At 42.2% G+C, this 21,586-nt stretch overlaps 2 protein-coding genes across 7 annotated transcripts in view; both read left to right on the top strand.

Moving 5' to 3' along the window:
* LOC138801497 (uncharacterized) overlaps positions 1–6,182 on the top strand; it is a 120,649-nt gene extending 114,467 nt beyond the window's left edge. For all 5 annotated transcript variants that reach the window (XM_069984399.1, XM_069984398.1, XM_069984397.1 and 2 more), the window contains one exon: positions 5,671–6,182. In XM_069984399.1, coding sequence (XP_069840500.1) covers positions 5,671–5,738 — 68 coding nt within the window. In that variant the 3' untranslated portion in view covers positions 5,739–6,182. The remainder of the gene's footprint in view (positions 1–5,670) is intronic.
* A 6,518-nt stretch (positions 6,183–12,700) lies between these two features.
* Positions 12,701–21,586, top strand: part of LOC138801495 (uncharacterized) — an 80,650-nt gene continuing 71,764 nt past the window's right edge. The window contains exons 1-2 of one of the 2 annotated variants that reach the window (XM_069984389.1): positions 12,701–13,115; positions 17,127–17,255. In XM_069984389.1, coding sequence (XP_069840490.1) covers positions 17,207–17,255 — 49 coding nt within the window. In that variant the 5' untranslated portion in view covers positions 12,701–13,115; positions 17,127–17,206. Of the gene's footprint in view, positions 13,123–17,126; positions 17,256–21,586 lie in introns of both variants that reach the window. The other variant, XM_069984388.1, reaches the window with a different exon arrangement.

The raw sequence follows: 21,586 nt of genomic DNA, 5'->3' as shown, positions 1-21,586 counted from the left end.
GGCCTAAACCAATGGCTCTTCCCACCCTGGTGTTACCAGGCTGCTGTCGTTTGGTTTTTAACCCGGCTGGTTATAAAATAGGGGGGACCCTATGTGTTTTTTTTAAATTATTTATTTATTTAAAAAAAAAACGCATAGGGTCCCCCCTATTTTTATAACCAGCCGGGTTAAAAACCAAACAACAGCAGCCTGGTAACACCAGGGTGGGAAGAGCCATTGGTTTAGGCCCTCCCCAGCCTAAATCTTACCAGCCTGCTGCCGCCCGGTCCAGGAGCGCCAATTTTGACGCTCCGGGACCACTGGCACCCGGCTCTTCCCAGTACCCCTGGTGGCATTGGGTACTGGGGTAATAATAGGGGGTTAGTGTTAGCCATTTTATACCGGCTAACACTAGGCCCCAACTTAGTAATGGATTCCGTCTATTAGACGGCTTCCACTACTAAGTCTATAAAGTAAAGAAATAAAGACAAGACACAAGTTTAAAAATTTTTTTATTCAAATAAAAACACCCCCACACCCCTCATTGACCATTTTATTAAAAAAATTAAAACAACAATCGCTAGTCATCGACGTAGTCCGTGGAATCCGACGTAATCCACAGGATACCGATATCTGAAAAACAAAAAGGGAGAAACACACAAAAAAAACACAAACAGGAGCACAACACCCATCATTGTGAGCGGTGTTGTGCTCCTTACAGTATGCAGCATCTTTACAGATCGCTGCTTACAGTCTGGCCCCCAAGGGGTTAAGGGAGGATGTATTGCATCCCCCTTAACCCCCTGGGGGCCAGACTGATGTCAGACTGCACCCATCCCAGCAAGGAAGGGGTTAAGTGACCCCCCTTCCTTGCTGGGAGGGGTGCAGTGCTGGGGAGGGGGTGGGGAGAGCTCTATACTCACCATCCGATGTCCCGATGTGTCCTCTTCGCTGGTCCGCAGCACAATGAAGTGACTGTACTGCGGACCGGCTCATTATATGTGCGCTCAGCCGAACAGCCAATCAGCTGAGCGCACATATAATTCTAAATGTTTCTTCTAATAATGCTATTGTCATAACATAATTAGAAGAAACATTTGATGTTTTAATTAAAGTAAAGTGATGATTAGTACAGAAAGCTCTATTGCCGGGAATATGAATTAACGGCTTACTGGAGCTTCCTGTACTAATTAATATTTAATTAATAAAACACATTTTCGTTGAAATAAATACAGTTTCTTTGTTCAATAATTTAATTCTAACAAATCCATCATTGTGCAATTAAATATACTGTCAAAAAATAAATATATATATATATATAAATATACATTTATTTATATATATATATATATATATTTATTTTAACAGTATATTTAATTGCAAAATGATGGAATCGTTTACATTTAATTATTGAACAATGAAAGGGACTTTATTACAAAGAAAATGTGTTTTATTAATTCAATATATTAACCATGAGAGACATCGGCTATAGTGCAGAGGATCGCAAACCCCGGTAATAGCGATTCATGTAAACTGATCTTCCCACTGCTGGATAAAGGTTACCACCTGTACGGGGATAACTTTTATACCAGCACCCCCTCTTCCGGTCCCTCGCTGCCCGAGCTACTGTAGCTTGCGGCACGATCCGAACATATCAGAAGCAGTAAGAGCCCTAATATTTAGCAGCCATGGAGCGGCCTCAGCGCTTCTGGATATGAAGGACCCCCTATCGCACCAGGACAACATTTTCCAGGTGACGTTCCCCACACTGGAGAAAGGGAGACCCCAGAAGAAGTGCAGAGTGTGGCGTAACGGGGATCAGGAAGGACACCATTTACCAGTGTGACACCTGTCCTGATCCCCTCGGCCTCTGCATACTGGATCGTTTCAAGGCGCACCACACGTCATTGGGGTTCTACCCCCTGTGATGAGGCTACTGTCGTCTGCCTCACGAGGGTTTTTTGCCTTCCTCTGGATCAACACAGATTGAGTTTGATGGACACCTGTCATTTTCAACCTTATAAACTAATAATTGGCCTAATACCCCCAAATAAATTGGAATTGTCCCTTTTCCCCAGCTAAGTAGGTATGGCAGCCATTCCCATTAGAGGATGCCATGATGCAATTACAAAGCCTCTGTGCGGCCAGGACAGTAGAAACCCCCCACAAGTGACCCCATTCTGGAAACTACACCCCATAAGGAATCTAACAAGGGGGGCAGCGGGGATATGGCCCCCTGGTGACGGCCACATTTGGGACGTGAAAATGAAAAAAATGGTATTTTTTATTTTCTCGGCACATGTTCTACGTAAGTGACTGTCACCAGTGGGGTCCATATCCTCACTGCACCCCTTGTTAGATTCCTTATGGGGTGTAGTTTCCAGAATGGGGTCACTTGTCGGGGGTTTCTACTGACCTGGCAGCACAGGAGCTTTGTAATTGCGACATGGCCTCCATCCTCCATTCCAGCCTCTAAATGGCGCTCTGTCCCTTTGGTGGCTTGCCCTGTGCCCATATGGCACATTATGCCCACATATGGGGTATTTTCGTACTCAGGGGAAACTACCCTACACGTTTTGTGTTCATTTTCTTTTTTAACCCCTTGTGGAAATGGAAAAAATCAAGGCTAGACCAACATTTAGTGTAATTTTTGTAAAATTTTTACTCTAAATCATTAATCTTGTCATGATTTTTTCATTTTCACAAGGGGAGAAAAAAAAACAAAATGTGTAGAGCAATTTCCCCCGAGTCCGTAAATACCCCACATGTGGACATAAAGCACCATGCGGGTGCAGGGTAAGCCTCCGAAGGGAAGGAGCGCCATTTCGTTTTTGAAGGCTGGATTTGGATGGAATGGATTTCGAGGGGCCATGTTGCATTCAAAAGGCCCCTGTGTTGCCAAGACAGTTGAAACCCCCCACAAGTGACCCCATTATGGAAACTACACCCCTCAAGGAATGTAACAAGGGGTGTAGTGAGCATATGGACCCCACTGGTGACGGGCACAAATGTGGAACAATGTGGCGTGAAAATGAAATATTACATTTTTTACACTATAATGTTGGTTTAGCCTTGAATTTATCATTTTCACAAGGGGTTAAAAGAGAAAAAAACACAATATATGTAGAGCAATTTCCCCCGAGTCCGTAAATACCCCACATGTGGACATAAAGCGCCGTGTGGGTGCAGGGCAAGCCTCCAAAGGGAAGGAGTGCCATTTGGATTTTGGAGGTTGGATTTGGCTAGAATGGATGATGAACGCCATGTCGCATTTACAGAGCCCTCGTGCTGCCAAAACACTGGAAACCCCCCACAAGTGACCCCATTCTGGAAACTGCACCCCTCAAGGAATCTAACAAGGGGTGCAGTGAGGATATGGACCCCTTGATGACGGGCACATTTGTGCCATGAAAGTGAAAAAATGAAATTTTTTACTTTTACGTCACATTGTTCCACATTTGTGCCCGTCACCAGTGGGGTCCATATGCTCACTGTGCCCCTTGTTAGATTCCTTGAGGGGTGTAGTTTCCAGAATGGGTTCACTTGTGGGGGGTTTCCAGTGTCTTGGCAGCACGAGGGCTCTGTAAATGAGACATGGCCCTTGAAATCCTTTCCAGTGAAATTCAGCTTCCAAAAGCCAATTGGCGCTCCTTCCCTTTGGAGGCTCGTCCTGCGCCCCCTTGGCACTTTATCGCCACATGTGGGGTATTTCCGTACTCGGGAGAAACTGCGCTACACATTTTGTGTCTTTTTTTTCCTCTTATCCCTTTAAGAAAATAAAAAATTGAAGGCTAGAACAACGTTTTAGTGTAAAAAATAAATTTTTCTTTTTTCACGCCATATTGTTCGGAAAATCTGTGAAGCACCTGTGGGGTCCAAATGCTCACCGCACCCCTTGTTACATTCCTTGAGGGGTGTAGTTTTCTAAATGGTGTCCCTTTAGGGGTGTTTTATAGGTTTTGGCACCCCAGAGCCTCTGCCAACCTGAAGTGGTACAGTCAGAAATTACCAAATATAACGGAGGTGTTGAAATTCACTAGGCGCTCCTTTGTATCTGAGGCTTGTGGTTGCGTCAAATAGCGCAATAGGGTCACATATGGGGTATTTCTATAAACTGCAGAAACGGGACAATAATTATTGGGGTGCATTTCTCTGGTAATAGGTTTATAATTATGAAAAATATTGGATTACAATAAAATCTCTACACAATTTCTTACACACTTAGCTTTTATTTCTGTGACTCCCCTAAAGGGTTAAAACACTTTCTGGATATTCTTTTGCAGAGTGTGGGGGGTGCAGTTTCTGAAATGGGGTGCTTTGTGGGGCTTTCTAACATACAGGCACCTCAAATACACTTTAAACCTGAACAGGTCCCTAAAAATATCTGATTTTGAAATTTTACTGAAAATTTGGAAATTTGCTGCTAATGTTTTAAGCTTCCTATTGTCTAAAAAAAATGAAAGATCGTTTAATAAATGCCGCCAACATAAAGTAGACATGTTGCTAATGCTATTTAATATATAATTTATGTGGTATAACCACTTTCTGTATACGCAAAAAAGTTTCAAAGTTGGAAAAATGCAGTTTTTCACATTTTTTCACATTATTTGGTTTTTTTTCATAAAGATTCGTTATGAGTATCGACTCCAATTTACCAGAAATGTAAAGTACAATATGTCACGAGAAAACAATCTCAGAATCAGCCGGATAGGTAAAAGCATCCTGAAGTTATTAATGAATAAAGTGACACTGGTCATATTCATAAAATTTGTCTCTGTCATTAAGGCCATTTCAGGCTCTGTCCTTAAGGGGTTAAAGGGATATTCCCCCCAAAATCTTTTTTTCAACCATGTAATAGCCGACTCATAGTTTTACATATTGGTCAAAGCATGTTATTATATGTTTTGAGTGGTTTTGGTGCTTTTTCTGCAGATTTACCCCCTCTGGTTGCGAATTTGGAGCTAAACAGAGTCCACTCCGACACTGCTCCTTCCTCCTGGCCCCCACCCTTTGTGTCGGGGACCACGTGTCCTCCATCTCTTCAATGGGCTGGGTTAGCAATTATAACCCTTCCCACTGAAGTGACCGAGGACACCGGAATGCCCCTGCTGCTGTGCAGCGCTCTCTGTCTCCCTCTCTCCCTCAGTTGACCCCCCTCCTCCTCCTGGTCCCAGATGCTCCCGTGTCCGGCTCCCTTCCGCTGCAGCCACACAGTGCCATCTTGGATATAGACAGCTTTTAGAAAAAAACTTTTAACTCAGGACCAGTGGCGGCTGGAAAGATGGGAGACTGCTCAAAATACTAAGGGGGGATTAGTGAGTAAGACCAGCTAGGTTTTGGACCATTCCATTTTTTTTAGCTCTTGGGGGAATACCCCTTTAACTTCAATAAGCTCCTTCAGATTTTATGGACTATCCAGGAACCCCCCACTGCTTCTGTTTTGCCAGTGTCCAGTCCCCACTGCTCACTACCTCCTGGTCCCCTTCCTGACATAAGGAAGACCCCCCCCCCCACACACACACACACACACACAACCAGAGGGGCACTTCTTTGTAGCTTTTCATGTTCCACCATGGTAGGAATCATATAAGTGTAGGGGTTGCCATATTGAATAAGTGAAGAGTTATTTCTTCTGGTTCAGTAGGAGATTTGATAACAATATTTGTTGTGTTTTTGTACCTTTCCTCACAGATGGACTACAAGAAGGAGAAGAAGGTCGACCGGAGGAAACACATCATCCTACAGGGACCGATGTTTAAAATCCTACTAGAAGATAATGATCAGAGTCCCAGAAACTCTGTATTCCCAACACATATGTTAAAATAAACATGAAGAGACTGATCCCTCCAAATATTAAAGTATTTTTCACAGTTATACTGCCCAGAGATGGAGAATACACTACAGAAAATATCATTTCCAGGAGCTGGGGTAGATATATAATTAAATTAAAGGGAAAGCAGTTTCATATCTGATGGATCGGATGGTTTTTCCATTTGAAATGAATAAGTATTTAAAAACTCTTCTTCCTAAGCTGCTAGAGACATTGAGTCCTACGAGAGGCGCTGTCTATCTGATTCTATGAAGGAGGTTAATACTGTATAAGTCTAAAATATAAAGACCCTCTGGATGATGGCTTACCTCTAAGGATGGCCCGAACAGAGTTCGGTTCAGGTTTGTACGAACCCGAACCCTCGGTAATGATTCCCGCTGTCTGCCCACTCCGTGCAGCAGGCAGATCCAGCGGGAGGACCGCCTGGAAAACTGGGATACAGCCATAGCCATAGGCTGTATCCCAGTTTTCCAGGCGGTCTTCCCGCTGTATCCGCCCGCTGCATGGAGCGGGCAGACAGCGGGAATCCGATACCGAGCATTCGGGTTCATCCGAACCTGAAGCTCGGCGGGTTCGGACCATCCCTACTCACCTCAACCTGTTTCATCATTAAGGCTACGTTCACACTACATAAGTTTCCGGCCGTAGCGCGTTCCGTGAATAAGCCGGCGGAAACTTACGTAGTTTGAGTACTATGGAAAGTATACGATCTACGGCCGCACAGTTCACACTACGTACGAACTTACGCCTGGATCGTATGCGGCGCCGTAAAAAATGAACCAGACCATTGTTTCCGGACGGAAATGCCGTAACTTACGCCCGTAGCGTTACATGCGGTCCCGTACGTAGTGGTGATTTCTTCATTTTGCAAGCTTTTTGTGCCAATCCAAAAGGTTCTGTGGGGTGTCCGGGGCTAGGCGAAGATTTCCAAGTAAAAGACCGCTGTCAGATCGCTACGAAGAGCGCTCGGGAAGCGTATGTACACTACGGGCGTAAGTTTGCGGTCCGTACGTATCCGGCCGCAACTTGTGTAAAGTCCCGTCCGGAGTTTCATACGTATATGTCCGGCCGCGAAAAATATGCGGCCGGACATATACGTAGTGTGAACATAGCCCCCACAGAATATTGGCACTTACAGTGGCAAAGGATAGTACAACGTTGGTTCTGTAGGACCAATGTGGATGTATTCCTGGTAGAACAGTGTATAACAATATCCACAAGGTCTTTGTGATTCTGCAGTTCAGGCTCCCACTACTTCCTGTTGTTTGACAGCATGGATGGGTTTTATGTGATCTTCTTTATAGAACATTCTCTTGAAATGCTCTCAATAGAAAGTTTAGTTCCAGCACGTAAGATGATAGAATAGCAGCACTCAGCAGACTTTCTCTTCAATCTTTGTAGCCAAAAACAAATGGAGTTACACCATATAGGTGAGGGAGGACGTGCATAGGGTGCATATCAGCTAATATGCACCTCCTCCCACACCTGTATCATTACCTGGTGTAACTCCAGGTGTTTTTGGCTACAATAAAGATTAAAGAGAAAGTCTGGTGAGTGCAACTATTCTATCATCTTATGTGCTGGAATGTTACTAGTGACTCTTACCTTGCTTTGCTGAGCACCAATAAAATCTTATTCATTTTCCTGCTACCACCAGGGTTTCGGCTTTAGGGCCCCCACTGCTTGATCTGAACTAGGTTGTGCCGGTCGCTGTGGTTTCTTTCTAGTGGTGTGATTCAATAGAAAGTTTACTCTACAATGTAACAATTTACATTTTTAAAGGAAATCTGTCACTAGGTTTGAGCTGCCTTAAATGAGGACAGCATTAACAAGTGATAAATGCTGAACAGATCGGTGTATTACTTACATCATTCTGTTTAGCTGTTCTCCTAATATGCAGGAGAATAGGATTCTTACCACATCCCTCCCCCCGCGCTCCAGCTGCTGATTGACAGCTGACTGCCTATACACAGCATATATAGAAAACTGCCAATCAGCAGCTGGTGGGTGGAGTTTTCTGCTTCTCGTGAATATCCAGGACTACTGAGCTCATGCACATAATGGAGAGGACTACTTACTGTCCATGTTATTCAGTAGGAGAGCTCTGGATCAGCTGCACAGAACAGTGTAAGCGATACACCATTCTGCTCAGCTTCTCTGTCACTAGTGTATGCTACCCTGAGAAAGGACAGCCTAAACCTGCTGACAGAATCTCTTCAAGAGTTTCTTAATATACAGAATAAGTAATATTATATGTCAGATGGTATTACAATGGTGGAAGGATCGTTTCATAATGCGGGATTAGTGGGCTAATTAGTGGCACTTCGGCCGCGAAGCCCCGCCCAGGTAGCACAATCCACAGATGATAAAAGATCACTTTTTACTGGAACAAGCACCATGACGTATGATATAAAATAGGGTATGAAAACTGCAAAATTTACCCTTTACACCTGTGTAGAGATGTCATTATGCAAAAAGGGGGTGACAGTGTCACTTTAAGTACAGAATTCTATTTCCGGTGATGTCTGTGTTCTGGGGGAAACCCAACACTCCTGGACTGAGAAAATTATAATCACAAAAGGACGTTTAACATGACGATTAATCATTTTTACCAATTGGTTCTCTTCTATAATTAGGCCAGTTAAAGTGTGGCAAATCGGGTTGATCTTGTTGAAGGAAACTAAGCAGTTCGGGTGAGAGGCAAGAGAAAGACATTAAAACAGTATTCCAAAATGTGGCAAAAAATTTTAATAGTCGGTTGTGTTTTTTGCTTTTTTTTCCCCTGTGACTTTCGAAGTGGGAGGAGTTTATTACGTATTTGTGTTTTTATTGTGAACAGGGCTTGTAAGATGTTGTTTTTCCTTTTTGTCTGTGTACAATTGTAAATAAAAAAAATTAAAGCGATGTAATTTATCAGAATTTGCCATTAATATAAAATACAGTAAAAAAGAAAATAAAGGAAATCTCACTGATCATAAAGACCCAGCTTGTATATCTTGATGAGGAATCCAGCCTGCTGATCATATTCTGATGTCTCACATTCAAATCTGAAGAAAATAGAGGCCTCCGTCTTTTTATTGGTGTTTTTTTAATTAAAAATCATGTGATTCTTTGATCACGTGATTTCAAGGGAACCAATCCGCAAGATTGTAATGATATAGCTCCCAGCTGCACCCTATAGATCTATTACACAGCTCAGCTGCCATATCAGTGTTGTCTGCAATCTAAGATGTATATGCAGGAAAGACATTCTTTATTCCAGCACACGAGGCCAGGAGAGGGGCGGTAACTAGTCATCTGGATGGGGAGCAGCCCATGACTAGTCACAGCTCTCTGCCTGTCGGCGCGCTTTCCAGGGATGACTGACAGAGAGAGAAGTTAGTAGTCTCTTTGCCTGTCAATCATCCCCGCAGAGCACACTTACAGTCAGAGAGCCGTGGTGACTAGTCATGGACAACTCCCCACCCAGATGACTAGTCGCTACCTTTCTCCCGGCGTGTTGGAGTAAAGAATGGCCTTCCTGCATATACATCTAACGTTGCAGACAACACTGGTATGGCAGCGGAGCTGTGTAATAAATCTATAGGGTGCAGCAAGGAGCTATATCAGCACAATCTTACGAATTGGTTCCCTTTAAAGGGGTTATCCAGCGCTACAAAAACATGGCCACTTTTCCTCCTGCTGTTGTCTCCAGTTCAGGTGCGGTTTGCAATTATTTACTTCAATGGAACTGAGTTTCAAAACCCCACCCAATCTGGAGACAACAATAGGGGGAAAGTGGCCATGTTTTTGTAGCGCTGGATAACCCCTTTAAGGATTTCTAGAAGAATGTGAAAAAAACACCATAATAAAAATGTAACTCACATTTACAAAAGTATTTTTTTAATCAGGGGAAAAATAAATTAAGATCTATGAGAGAACACATGCTAACTGAGTAAAATGAACACCATAGCTACAGTGTGTTGGATTGTGAAAATATTTCCAGTGTCCCAAAAACCACCAGTCGAGTGAGAAACACATCAAAAATAAAAAAGCATTATGGGTATAATACGTCACATTTGCCTATATTACAGCCAAAAATGCAATGTGTTTTTAAGGCTACTCTCGGAGTAAGCATTGTGAACATAAGGTCAGGGCCTCAGCATCTCACTGCACCTGTGCCGCTAATGCTGTGAACATTACCCATTACCTGTACTGGATGTGACACACACAGTTCTATATGCAGGGAGGTATCTGATTATGCACAGGAAAGCCATGGCAGGGATGCATACACAACAGGTACTGCGGTAGTGAGGCACAGGCACCCTAGGCCACGCCCCCTTGACACTATGCACCAATGAATAACAGCAATTACTATGGGGCACAGTACAGGTGACATTATTACTATGGGGCACTACACAAGCGGCATAATTCATATGGGCACACAGCATGGGGCATTATTTCTATGAGCGCACAGCAGATGACATTATTATTAAGGGGACACAGTGAGGAGACATTATTACTATGGGGACACAGCACAGGGGGCAAAATTACTATATGTAGGGCACAGCAGGACAGGGGACATTATTACTATGGAGGGAAAAGCAGGACAGGGGACCCAACTACAATAAGGATGTACAGAGGGGACTATTATATGGAGGCACAGAGAATGTCTATACTGTAAAATCTGCCAGCCCCTGAAAAGAAGTAGAGGTGGGCATCACACTAAATAGTGCAGCTATGCATATAAACAACACAATGAATAAGGGGAGAAAACAGCATATGCTCCAAAGGAGCTGAACACCCAAAAATTACTAACAAACAGAATTATACAAAATTACAAAAAGGAGCAGGGTATGGGAGGCAAGCCTCTTCATATCACCATGTACAAGTGTCCCGCTTGACACCCCACCAACAGACTGACCCCCTAACACAACATGGATCACTTAACAAAATAAGCAAGTAAATCTATAAGTAGTAAATATTGTGGTAAGTGCATAAAATAAAAAAAATAATGAATTATTTTTAAAATGTCAACATATGTCAACATATGTAAGAAGATCAATAGAGAGAAAATACACACACGAAATGTAATACATGTGGCCCTTTGTCTCTCACACAGCATCTGGACTTTGAGCACTAGAGTGTAGTGAATATACCTTTGTGCATTTGTATCCTTGCATACATGGTTGGATAAATAACATTGAAGCATTACATTTTGTGTGTGTATTTTCTCTCTATTGGACTGCTTTCGGAGGTTCACAGGCTCTCTGTGGTACACTCGTGTGTGAGAGACCCATGTGCAGCTCATTTTGTATACATATGTAATGGTCCTTTTACACGGAATGATTTATTGTTCGAATTTGCACGATAACGATCAAATTTGAACGATAATCGTACGTGTAAATGCAGCGAACGATCAAACGACGAGCGAGACATCGTTCATTTTGATCTTTCAACATGTTCTCAAATTATCGTTGGTCGTTCGCAAAAAATTCGCAGATCGTTCCGTGTAAACATTTTTTAAACAATTTCACCTATGTGTGTGAGAGGCTTAGGCGATCGCAAAATGATTGCAATACAATTTTTCCATACGATGTATCATTCCGTCTAAACGCTGATCGTTATAAAAAAAAAAACATCATTCATTCAAAATCGTTAATCGTGCGATCGGGCAAATTATCGCTCTGTGTAAAACCACCATAACTTTATTACTGTTACATTGTCCTTTTGATAGTCCTTTAAGTTTACAGTTCAGCTAAATAGCAGAAATTGTTCTATGTTATGAACCACTATAATAATAATAATAATAATAATAATAATAAATAATAATAATAAATAATAATACATTTATTTGTATAGCGCCAACAGATTCCGCAGGCTAGGAACTGGTCACTTGGGCCCCCAATCCAAACATAAAGGGGGAGATTTATCAAAGGGTGTACAATTTAGACTGGTGCAAACTAGCCACCAACAACCAATTACAGCTCAGCTTTCAGCTATGGTGAAAGGAAAGAGGAGCTGTGATTGGCTGCTGTGGGCAGTTTGCACCAGTCTAAGAGTTAGGGGAACGCCTTAAATCCCCTCTATCATGAAACTCAAAATAAAGATATACTGACACAACTGTTGCAGTTCTCTTCTTTTTTATATTCAATACTTCACAATATTACAATGGAAAGTTAATTCAAATAATGTTCACACCCAAGTGTAAAAGATACTCAAATGGACCCCGTAGTTGCTTCCGGCATGGTTGCTGTTGGAGTCCTCGTATCCTTCAGTAAGCAGAGACCTTCATGATGGTCAGGAGGCCAGATGGTGGCGTAATGACGCACACGATGTTTCGGGGAGACCTTCCCCTTTCTCAAGCGTATAACCATAAGTGAAACCCATCACCATTAATAACAAATCTGACGTACTCCAATTTCCGATTATGACATCAGAATCTGGACTAAAATATAATAAAACTAAATTTCATTTAAATAGACATTATACCTTATTCCTTTTTATCCATAATACAATCATAATATATTTCATAACTTTTAAATAGATAGGAATATAATGTCTACTATAGATTTAACCACCAGGTGGCCCTAGCCTAGCCCACGCTAAATCGCAAGAAACACTGGACACTGCGAAGTTCGTGTAACCCTTTAGGATGTTGGGATTCAAGGGCACAAATCCAGTAAGTTTCCATTTGTAATAATTTCTTTTTTAGATCATTCTTCTCCTGCTGTTGCATGCTTCCACGCTAACAGTATGCTAAAGTACAAAGGATTCCAGGAGGTTTAAGGAGCACACTTCGACCTATGCTCCTGAAAGATGACACTGTTTACCAAGAAAAGTGGTTTGCCCTTTGTAATAGATTTTCTCTGGATTTGATTTACCTTATTATTCAACATCTACAGAGCGCTATTGAAAATATTCAGAAAGAAATAGAGGTGGTAGACTTGGACTTTAAAACAAATAATACCACAATCAAAGATTACGATAGCGTTCATACTGAGCTAAAGCAAAAAATTGACTCTTTGAAATCATCCCTGTTTGAAAATAAATTAAATAAATTTGAGAGAAACACTCAAGACTACCTCCACGACTGGGTCTAAACTTGGATGGATGAACGGAGAGAAAGGAGGAGAAGATCTAAAAATACAAAAGGAGATGGTTATGAAAGTTTATCAGCAAGTGCAAGTAGCCTGAGTGACGAAGGAGGCCGTGTCTTGAGATCGTCAGCTAAAAGTGATTGTTTTTTAGATAAAGATCCCAACCAAAAACCGCCAGGTGTGAACAAGAACACAGGAGCCAAACCAAAGGAAAGTACTCCAAAGAAGTGAGCGGTGAGTTAGTAGTGAACTTATCTAAAAAATTGTTATCACAACCTGAGAGACTTGTGTTAAATAAAGGACTAGGGTTTATTCCTACATGTAAAATGTCTAAATTCGACTTTATGGTCGATATATATAAAATGTGCCGATCCATTAGACTGAAAATGCACTTTATGGGGTTGAACAAAAAACGTATATATACAATGGAGAAAAGAAATGTAGTTATGAAAACCTGCAGTACATTTGACCCAAAAGTTGAGTCGGCCATGTTGGAAAGTTTCCAGAAAGTTGTTGTTAATGAGGTTCTTGACCAGTGGGACTCCAACTCCATGCACTCGAGACCAAATCTGTCCAAAGACGAACGGACTGCCTTGAAAAATCTACAAAAAGACAAACAAATAATAATTAAAAAGGCTGACAAAGGTGGTGCCACAGTGATTTGGGATCGGAGTGCATATTTGTTGGAAGCCAGTGGTCAATTAAGTGATGAATTGGTGTACAAAAAACTAGATGATGACCCCACTATGTTGTACAAAAAAATGGTTGATGATGTTTTACGTGAAGCCTATGAAATGGGTATTGTGGAAAAGGAATTGTTAAGCAGTTTGAGCAGTGAGTATCCTAAAATACACAAGGGGTTGGAACCCCCCCCCCCCCCCCCCCCCCGGACGCCCGATTGTGTCCGGGGTTGGTTCTCTTTTTCACCCCATTTCAGCATTCGTAGATTCTCATTTACAGAAGATAGTGAAAGACTTACCAAGGTGTCTCCGTGACACTACCGACTTCCTCGAGCGCATTAAAAATGTAAATTTAGTAGAAATCACTCTTTTCTGTACTTTAGACATCAAGAGTCTGTATACCAATATACCCATGGAAGAGGCACTTCACATTGTCAAGGAGAAGTTATGTAAGGATGCCACCATGGATAACCGGTATATTAGAATCTTGGTTTCTTTATTAGAAATGGTGCTAACTAAAAATTATTTTAAATTTGGTTCCGATCTGTACTTGCAGCTACAGGGGGTCTCGATGGGATCCCCTGTAGCTCCAAGTATAGTGAATATTTTTATGGCGAATTTTGAGGACAGATGGTTGAAAGGACACAAACACTTTGAACACCTCACATTATGGCTAAGATTTGTGGATGATGTTATCATCCTTTGGAAAGGTAATAAGGAACAGCTCAAACAATATGTTCAGTATCTCAATAATTGCCATAATCTGATAGAATTCACTGCTGAAATGAATGAGACCAAAATACACTATCTAGATGTGGAGGTAGAAAAAAGAAATGGGGAGATAGTCACCAAACTATTTTCCAAGCCGACAGATAGAAACAATGTATTATACAGATCGAGTTATCACGCACCAACAACATTCAAAGGAATCATGAAAGGGCAATTTATGAGAGCAAAAAGAATTTGTAGTAGTACAGAAGACTAGGGCAAACAGAGTGAAGTGATGATTGAGAAATTCGTGAATAGGGGATACAACAGAAAGAAGGTAGTAGAAACAGCTAGAGAGGTGAGGGAGATACCAAGGGAACAATTGTTAAAAAGGAAGAAAAAAATTGAGACCAATAATGAGAGGATAGCATTTTGTTCCAAATATGATGCCCACGCCAACTTAATAAAGAAAACTATTTTAAAACATTGGTCTATCTTACAATATGATGACAAGTTTGGCAAATTGTTTAGTGAGAGACCGAAATTTATTTATAGTCTGGTGAGAGCAGACATTGATGATAGAACCAAATCCAGACAGGCCGTTTTGGCAACAGAAAGAACCGACACGTTTCCATGTCTACAGTGTCAGAACTGCACAAGCATCATTAAAGGTGGCAAAATATCACATCCTAGGAAAGGGTACACTATACATTTGAATGGAATGCAAACTTGTAATTCATCTAATGTTGTATATTTAATAAAATGCCCATGTGGAGCCAAACCTGTACATGGGCCAAACAAGCAGACCGGTAAAACAGAGATTAAATGAACACAGATCAGCAATCAGGAGATTTGGACAAAGGGAACAGAAAAGTCATGAGGAAAATAAAAGAAAATTCGGAGAAACAGGGTTAGCCAGACATTTTTCAGAAAAAGGTCTTAGGGTAAGCGAACTTAGATGGATGGTGCTAGAAGCATGGAGTGAGGACAAGAATGATCGAAAAAAGAAATTATTACAAAAGGAAACTTACTGGATTTGTGCCCTTGAATCCCAACATCCTAAAGGGTTACACGAACTTCGCAGTTTCCAGTGTTTCTTGCGATTTAGCGTGGGCTAGGCTAGGGCGCCACCTAGTGGTTAGATCTATAGTAGACATTATATTTCCATCTATTTAAAAGTTATGAATTATGAATTATATTATAATTGTATTATGGATAAAAAGGAATAAGGTATAATGTGTATTTAAGTGAAATTTAGTTTTATTATATTTTAGTCCAGATTGTGATGTCATAATCAGAAATTGGAGTACGTCAGATTTGTTATAAATGGTGATGGGTTTCACTTATGGTTATACACTTGAGAAAGGGGAAGGTCTCCCCGAAACATCGTGTGCGTCATTATGCCACCATCTGGCCTCCTGACCATCATGGAGGTCTCTGCTTACTGAAGGATACGAGGACTCCAACAGCAACCATGCAGGAAGCAACAACGGGGTCCATTTGAGTATCTTTTACACTTGGGTGTGAATATTATTTGAATGAACTTTCCATTGTAATATTGTGAAGTATTGAATATAAAAAAGAAGAGAACTGCAACAGTTGTGTCAGTATATCTTTATTTGGAGTCACTTGGGCCCCCAACCAGCTGGCTAGACATGAAAAGTAATACGTCACACACGGACCACAATTTTATATGTATTTCCTATATAGTACACCGGCATATATTGCAGAGCTGTATATAGACTGTAGCCATATTATTGATTACTGTAGAGCGTTATGACCTTTAGCATTTAGCCTTACAGGGAAAATTTTTGATTTATGAATTACTGAGGAGAAGAATTCTAGATAACTCTGAGGGGCGAGGCCGGATGTTCTAACTAGAGATGAGCGCAACTCAAATCCATTCGTTCGCCATTTGATTATCAGGCGCTAAAGAATTTGGATGCAGCCCTAAGGAATCCACCGCTAATGTGATTGCTATTGAGAGTATGTTAGTATAGTTATGGTAACTTGTGGATGACCCAGAAGTTTACCAGAGAGTCATAAAGGAATGTATGCATATAAGGAGGATTAAAGTAGTGTTTTTTTAGTGCTTGAGGGCTTGTTTTGCTGTATAAGCCGAAACGCGTTGCTGCAATAAATTCTTCTTCTGAGCTTCGGCGTGTTGACTGCTGCTAACATACTAAAGCGGTTTTCATGCAACTTGGATATTACCCTGTCCTGCACCTGCGCTTTCCATATTGAGGAAAAATTTTTGATTTTGCTGGTTCATAGGATGTTTCTGTGATATCCACTCTGACTTGGTCTGGTAGTGGTGCGCCCGATGCCGTGTGTTTATTCTACTGAGCTTACAGTAGACTTGTGCCTATCACCTGGCACAACTTCAAAAGGTGAGTGGAGAGCACCATTCTATGGGTATTTTACTAGGATTTTATATACTACACCAGAAGGCACCCTTCATTGTGTTTTCTTTCAGTACCTCAAAATAATGACACTTGGTATGGGCGCAGAAATAAAAGTAACAAAGAAAAAGTATTTTAAGGGTGCCTACACACGTACCGTATCGCTGCGTATTTATTGCGGTGAGTTTCTCGCACATAAATCCACAGTGATACTGATTGCTATTAAGTCATTGTATGTGCATTCTTGCTGCATGTTTGGTGCCATTTTTACATGCGAGTTTTGATTTTCACATCATTTTCACAGGCGAGTTCAACACCACAAAAAACACAGGTACTTTCGTGCGAGTTTTGTGCGATAAATACGCAGCGATACGGTGAAGGCACCCTAAGTAGTGATTCGGTTTGGTTGCACACTCTATGATTGTGTCGTTTCCCCCCACTCTAATAGCTGCAGATCTACTGCGGAGTTTCCAGCATGTGAGCTGGAAGAGCAAGACTGAAAGTGAAAGTATGAAATAGACAAAAGAGATGAAGATGGAAGCTGCACCCATCGTTCTGCTTCTCCTTCTACATACAGGTATGGAATCTATTTATTATTTATTTTATTTGTTGAGATAAATGATGGAGACAAAAAAACATGAACTAAGCCTTTCTATGGCAGCCTTTGTACATGTACATCCCCATCCACAACCTCCTCTCTACATTAACCCTTTGTATGGTGAAAGAACATGACTCTGCTGCTGTAGTACTAGGCGACAAACATAAAATACAATAAAACAGAAGAATGTCTCCTGTTTCTCTGGAAAAGATTAACCAGACTTTTCCCCTATAGGGTACAAACACACACAGCAGATACGCAGCAGATACGCAACAGATACGCAGCAGATTTGATACTGTGTTCAGTTATTTAGATCTAATCTGCTGCGTATCTGCTGCGTATCGCAGCAGTAAATACGCAGCGTATAAGCCGTGTGTGTTTATACCCATAAAACCCCTTGAGGGTAAGCAGCACACTAGTACAGGGCAGGCCGGAATTCTGAGAGGACCCGCCCTGATCAGGAGGTGGACAATGGCTATAAGCCACAACTAGTGACCCATACAGCAGAAATCACCGAAGCAGCTTGAAGGGAATCTGTCAGCTGTAATTCATTCCCCAAACTGCTGACACTGTTATGGTACTTTTACAAGGAGCGATAATTCGCACGATCGCACGATTTTGAATGAACATTTTTTTTTTTTATAACGATCAGCGTTTAGACGGAACGATACATCGTACGGAAAATTCGTTTTGCGATCGCTTAAGCCTATCTCACACATAGGGGAAATCGTTGAAAGAATGTTTACACTGAACGATCTGCGATTTTTTTTGCGAACGAAAAACGATGATTTGAGAACATGTTGAAGGATCAAAATGAACGATTTCTCGCTCGTCGTTTGATCGCTCGCAGCGTTTACAAGGAACGATTATCGCTCAAATGCGATCGTTATCATGCAAAAACGAACGATAATCGTTCCGTGTAAAAGGACCATTAGATTCTGCTCAGAGACACATGGGGGCTTTTATATATCCAGCTGTGCATCCAAGAGGCTTTTATTCTATAGTACAAACAGCCAAGGAGGCTTTCCCAAGCTCCGGATCTGCTGCTGGATGGAACGTCTCAGTCCGCAGCTTGGAAAGTGAATTGCAGCTGACAGATTCCCTTTAACCCCTAAGTGACCAAGCCAATTTTTGTTTTTACATTTTATTTTTTCCTTCTGGTGTTTAACCCCTTAAGGACAGGGCCAATTGTCACTTTTGCATTTTCGTTTTTTCCTGCTCGCCTTCTAAGACCCATAACTCTTTCATTTTTCCAGCTACAGGACCATGTGAGGGCTTGTTTTTTTTCAGAAACAGATGTACTTTGTAATGGCATCTTTCTATTTTTTTCTAGGTCAGAAGTATTGATCACTTACAAAAAAAAAAAAAAATTATACATAAAAAGTAATTTTAAAAAAGCAATCCGTTTTTTTACCGATTTTTGTTCACGGCATACACCGTATGGTAACAATAATGTTTTATTTTAATAGATCGGACGATTACGCACGTGACAGTATATTATATGTTAATTAACTTTATTATTTTTAGATGTTTTATGTATAAAATGGAAAGGGGGGAGTGATTTTCACTTTTATTGAGGGAGGAGCTTTGGAGCATTTTTAAAACTTTTATTGATTTTTTTTTTTACACTTTTATAGTCCCATTAGGGGACTTTTACATACATTAGATTCAATACACTGACCATGGCTATTCCATAGCATAGCAGGGATCAGTGTAATCTGAGATTTTATGATAGAGCCTGCCTGAGGCAGACTCTAGCAGAAGATCGGACTGCACAGAGGTAAAAAGTACACCTCCGGCAATGCGATCGAGATCCCCGCAGACACGCTGCAGGGGTCCCGATCGGTAAGTGACTGGAGATGCTCCGGTCACTTACACTTAAACGCTACGATCGCAGTGTTTAAGGGGTTAAAGGCAGGCAGGGGTGAGGGCCTGGTTCAGCTAGTGAGCCCACTCCATAGCGTAGGACCCCGGCAGGGTGCACATTTAAGCCCCCTTGCCTTAAGGCCCATGTAGCGGTGGCGTAAATGTATGCCCGCTGCCCTTAAGGGGTTAAAAGGCCATACTGCTTTCAGACCCACAGTCTCATTTTTTGCGCCATAATCTATAGTTTTTATCAGAACCCCCCCCCCCTTGCACTCTGGCAGTCTTTTGCGCTTACTCTGCAGGAATGTAATAATTTAAAGTGTCATTGTCGTGAAATTTATTTTTGCAGAAATCAATAGTACAGACGATTTTAAGAAACTTTGACATTGGGTTTATTAGCCGAAAAATGCATTTTTATCATGAAAAAGCAGTTTGAAGCTCTCCCCCCTGTCTTCATTGTTCTCCTATGGAGAGAGCTAAATAAAAGACCAAAACAGGACAACAAAGAGTTAATCTACAAATACCTCACCTGATATCTCCTGGGACAGTCACCACTGACCTGTCTGAGCTCGGATTACAGCTGTCACCCAGCTTCCTGCCTGTAATCCTCTGTTATCTGCTTTCTGCTGCCGGCTAACTCCCTCCTTCCTCCTCCCCCCTCCCCTCTCCATAGAGCCCCCCTCCCCTCTCCATAGAGCAGACAGGGGACGACTCCTGCAACAAGTCACAATTTTCAGATTTTTTGCAGTGGATGAAAAAGAGAAAGGAGGGGGGGACCTGGGAAAAGGCTTTTTACATGCAGATAATGGCAGATTTGGCTATTAAACCCAATTACAAAGTTTCTTAAAATCCCCTGGACTATTGATTTCTGCAAAAAAAAAAAAAAATATGACAGTGACTCTTTAACCACTTAATGACACAGTGGATTTTGACCTTAAAGGGGTATTCATCCCAATGCACTTAAAAAAAAGAATTGCAAAAGCAGCCCTGTTGTACTCACTGTGTCCCCCTGAGCGTTTTGACACTATTCCTGCATTTCTGCATGCTTCTGTTCTCCATATCAAATTTTTTTAAATTCTGTCATGCTTTTCAATATGGCGCTGGCCAGGAGACTCCAACTCCCAGCATGCACCACACCTCCTATCTCTCCCTCCACCTCCTCCATCCTGTCATATTTTCTCCCTCTCTCCCTGATCCATTGCTGTTTCCTCCCCTGTGTTCACGTCTCCCTCCCTCATGCATTGCTGTTTCCTCCCCTGTGTTCACGTCTCCCTCCCTCATGCATTGCCGTTTCCTCTCTGCATTCACCTCTCTCTCCTTCCTTTATCCATCTGTGCGCAGGGGCTGCTGTGCTGGGGAAATGTATCTCCTGTCACCCCTCACAATGGAAGCACGCCAGTACTGCCCTGTGTCCCTGCAGTGGGCTGGGTTAGCAGCAGTAAATATTTACATAACTCAGCCCAAAACAGAGACAGAAATTTTTTTATTTTACACTTATTAAATCCCCCTCGGCCTGTGGCTGACTCTATGTAACAATCGCTGACCTGACTGCAAATCTTTCTCTACATCGTTTACCTATGCCTAAAATCTACCTATAAAGTTGCATTATTTCTGCACTAGCACCTCTGAGCGGTTCCTTTTTTGTATATCTTTTGTATTGCACTAAACTGTCTACAAGTAAAGTATCAACTGTTGGTTAAATGCTGGACTCTGCCCCCTTGTTTGCACCCTTACACAACCCAACTGTCCTATTCTTTAAGCGCAGTGCCCCAGTGTCCGGGGGTGGGTATCGCTACTTCTGGCCACCATGACAAAACCACCCCAAACACCAGAAGCCCGCCAGCAACCACAACCCCAGTGTGAAGTAGCCTGGGCCACGGCACACAGACTGCTCTTTCCTCCACACAGGTCTCCATGACCCCCTCACACATTTGACCTGTAACAGGAACAGAGCCTTTCTGTGTTTTCAATCCACTCCTGGTTCTGGTTGCTATGAGGACCTGACATAAGGACCAAATACTGCAGGAAATATGCTGTGTGTGAACCCAGCCTTCAACAGTAATTCAAACAAAAGTAATTCTACGGTAAATTGATGTTGGGATGGGGGGGCGTGGCCTGAGCAGCGATGTGAGAGGACGCAGGGTCTGGAGCTCCCGCCGCAGTATCCTGATATTATCCCGTTACAGCCCGCAATATCCTGCTCTGAGGGCGGCAACTGAACCGCTGGACCCCGCTGACAACCCCCGCATACCTTGCAGCCATGGTGGTCACCAAACGGACCGGGGGAAAGGCAGCAAAGGACACCGGCGCAGCGACGCCATCGAAACAAGATGGCGCCGCGGGCGCGGAGAAGGTGCGTGAGGTGGCGGCAAAGCTGGAGCGGTATGTGCATGCTCCCTCAGTAGCCCCTGAGAAGGAGAGGACAGAGCCTGGGGGGGTAGAGG

The sequence above is a fragment of the Dendropsophus ebraccatus genome, chromosome 9 (genome assembly GCF_027789765.1).
Source record: "Dendropsophus ebraccatus isolate aDenEbr1 chromosome 9, aDenEbr1.pat, whole genome shotgun sequence".
NCBI classification, from domain to species: Eukaryota; Metazoa; Chordata; class Amphibia; order Anura; family Hylidae; genus Dendropsophus; species Dendropsophus ebraccatus.
This window is presented reverse-complemented; position numbering and strand designations above follow the sequence as displayed.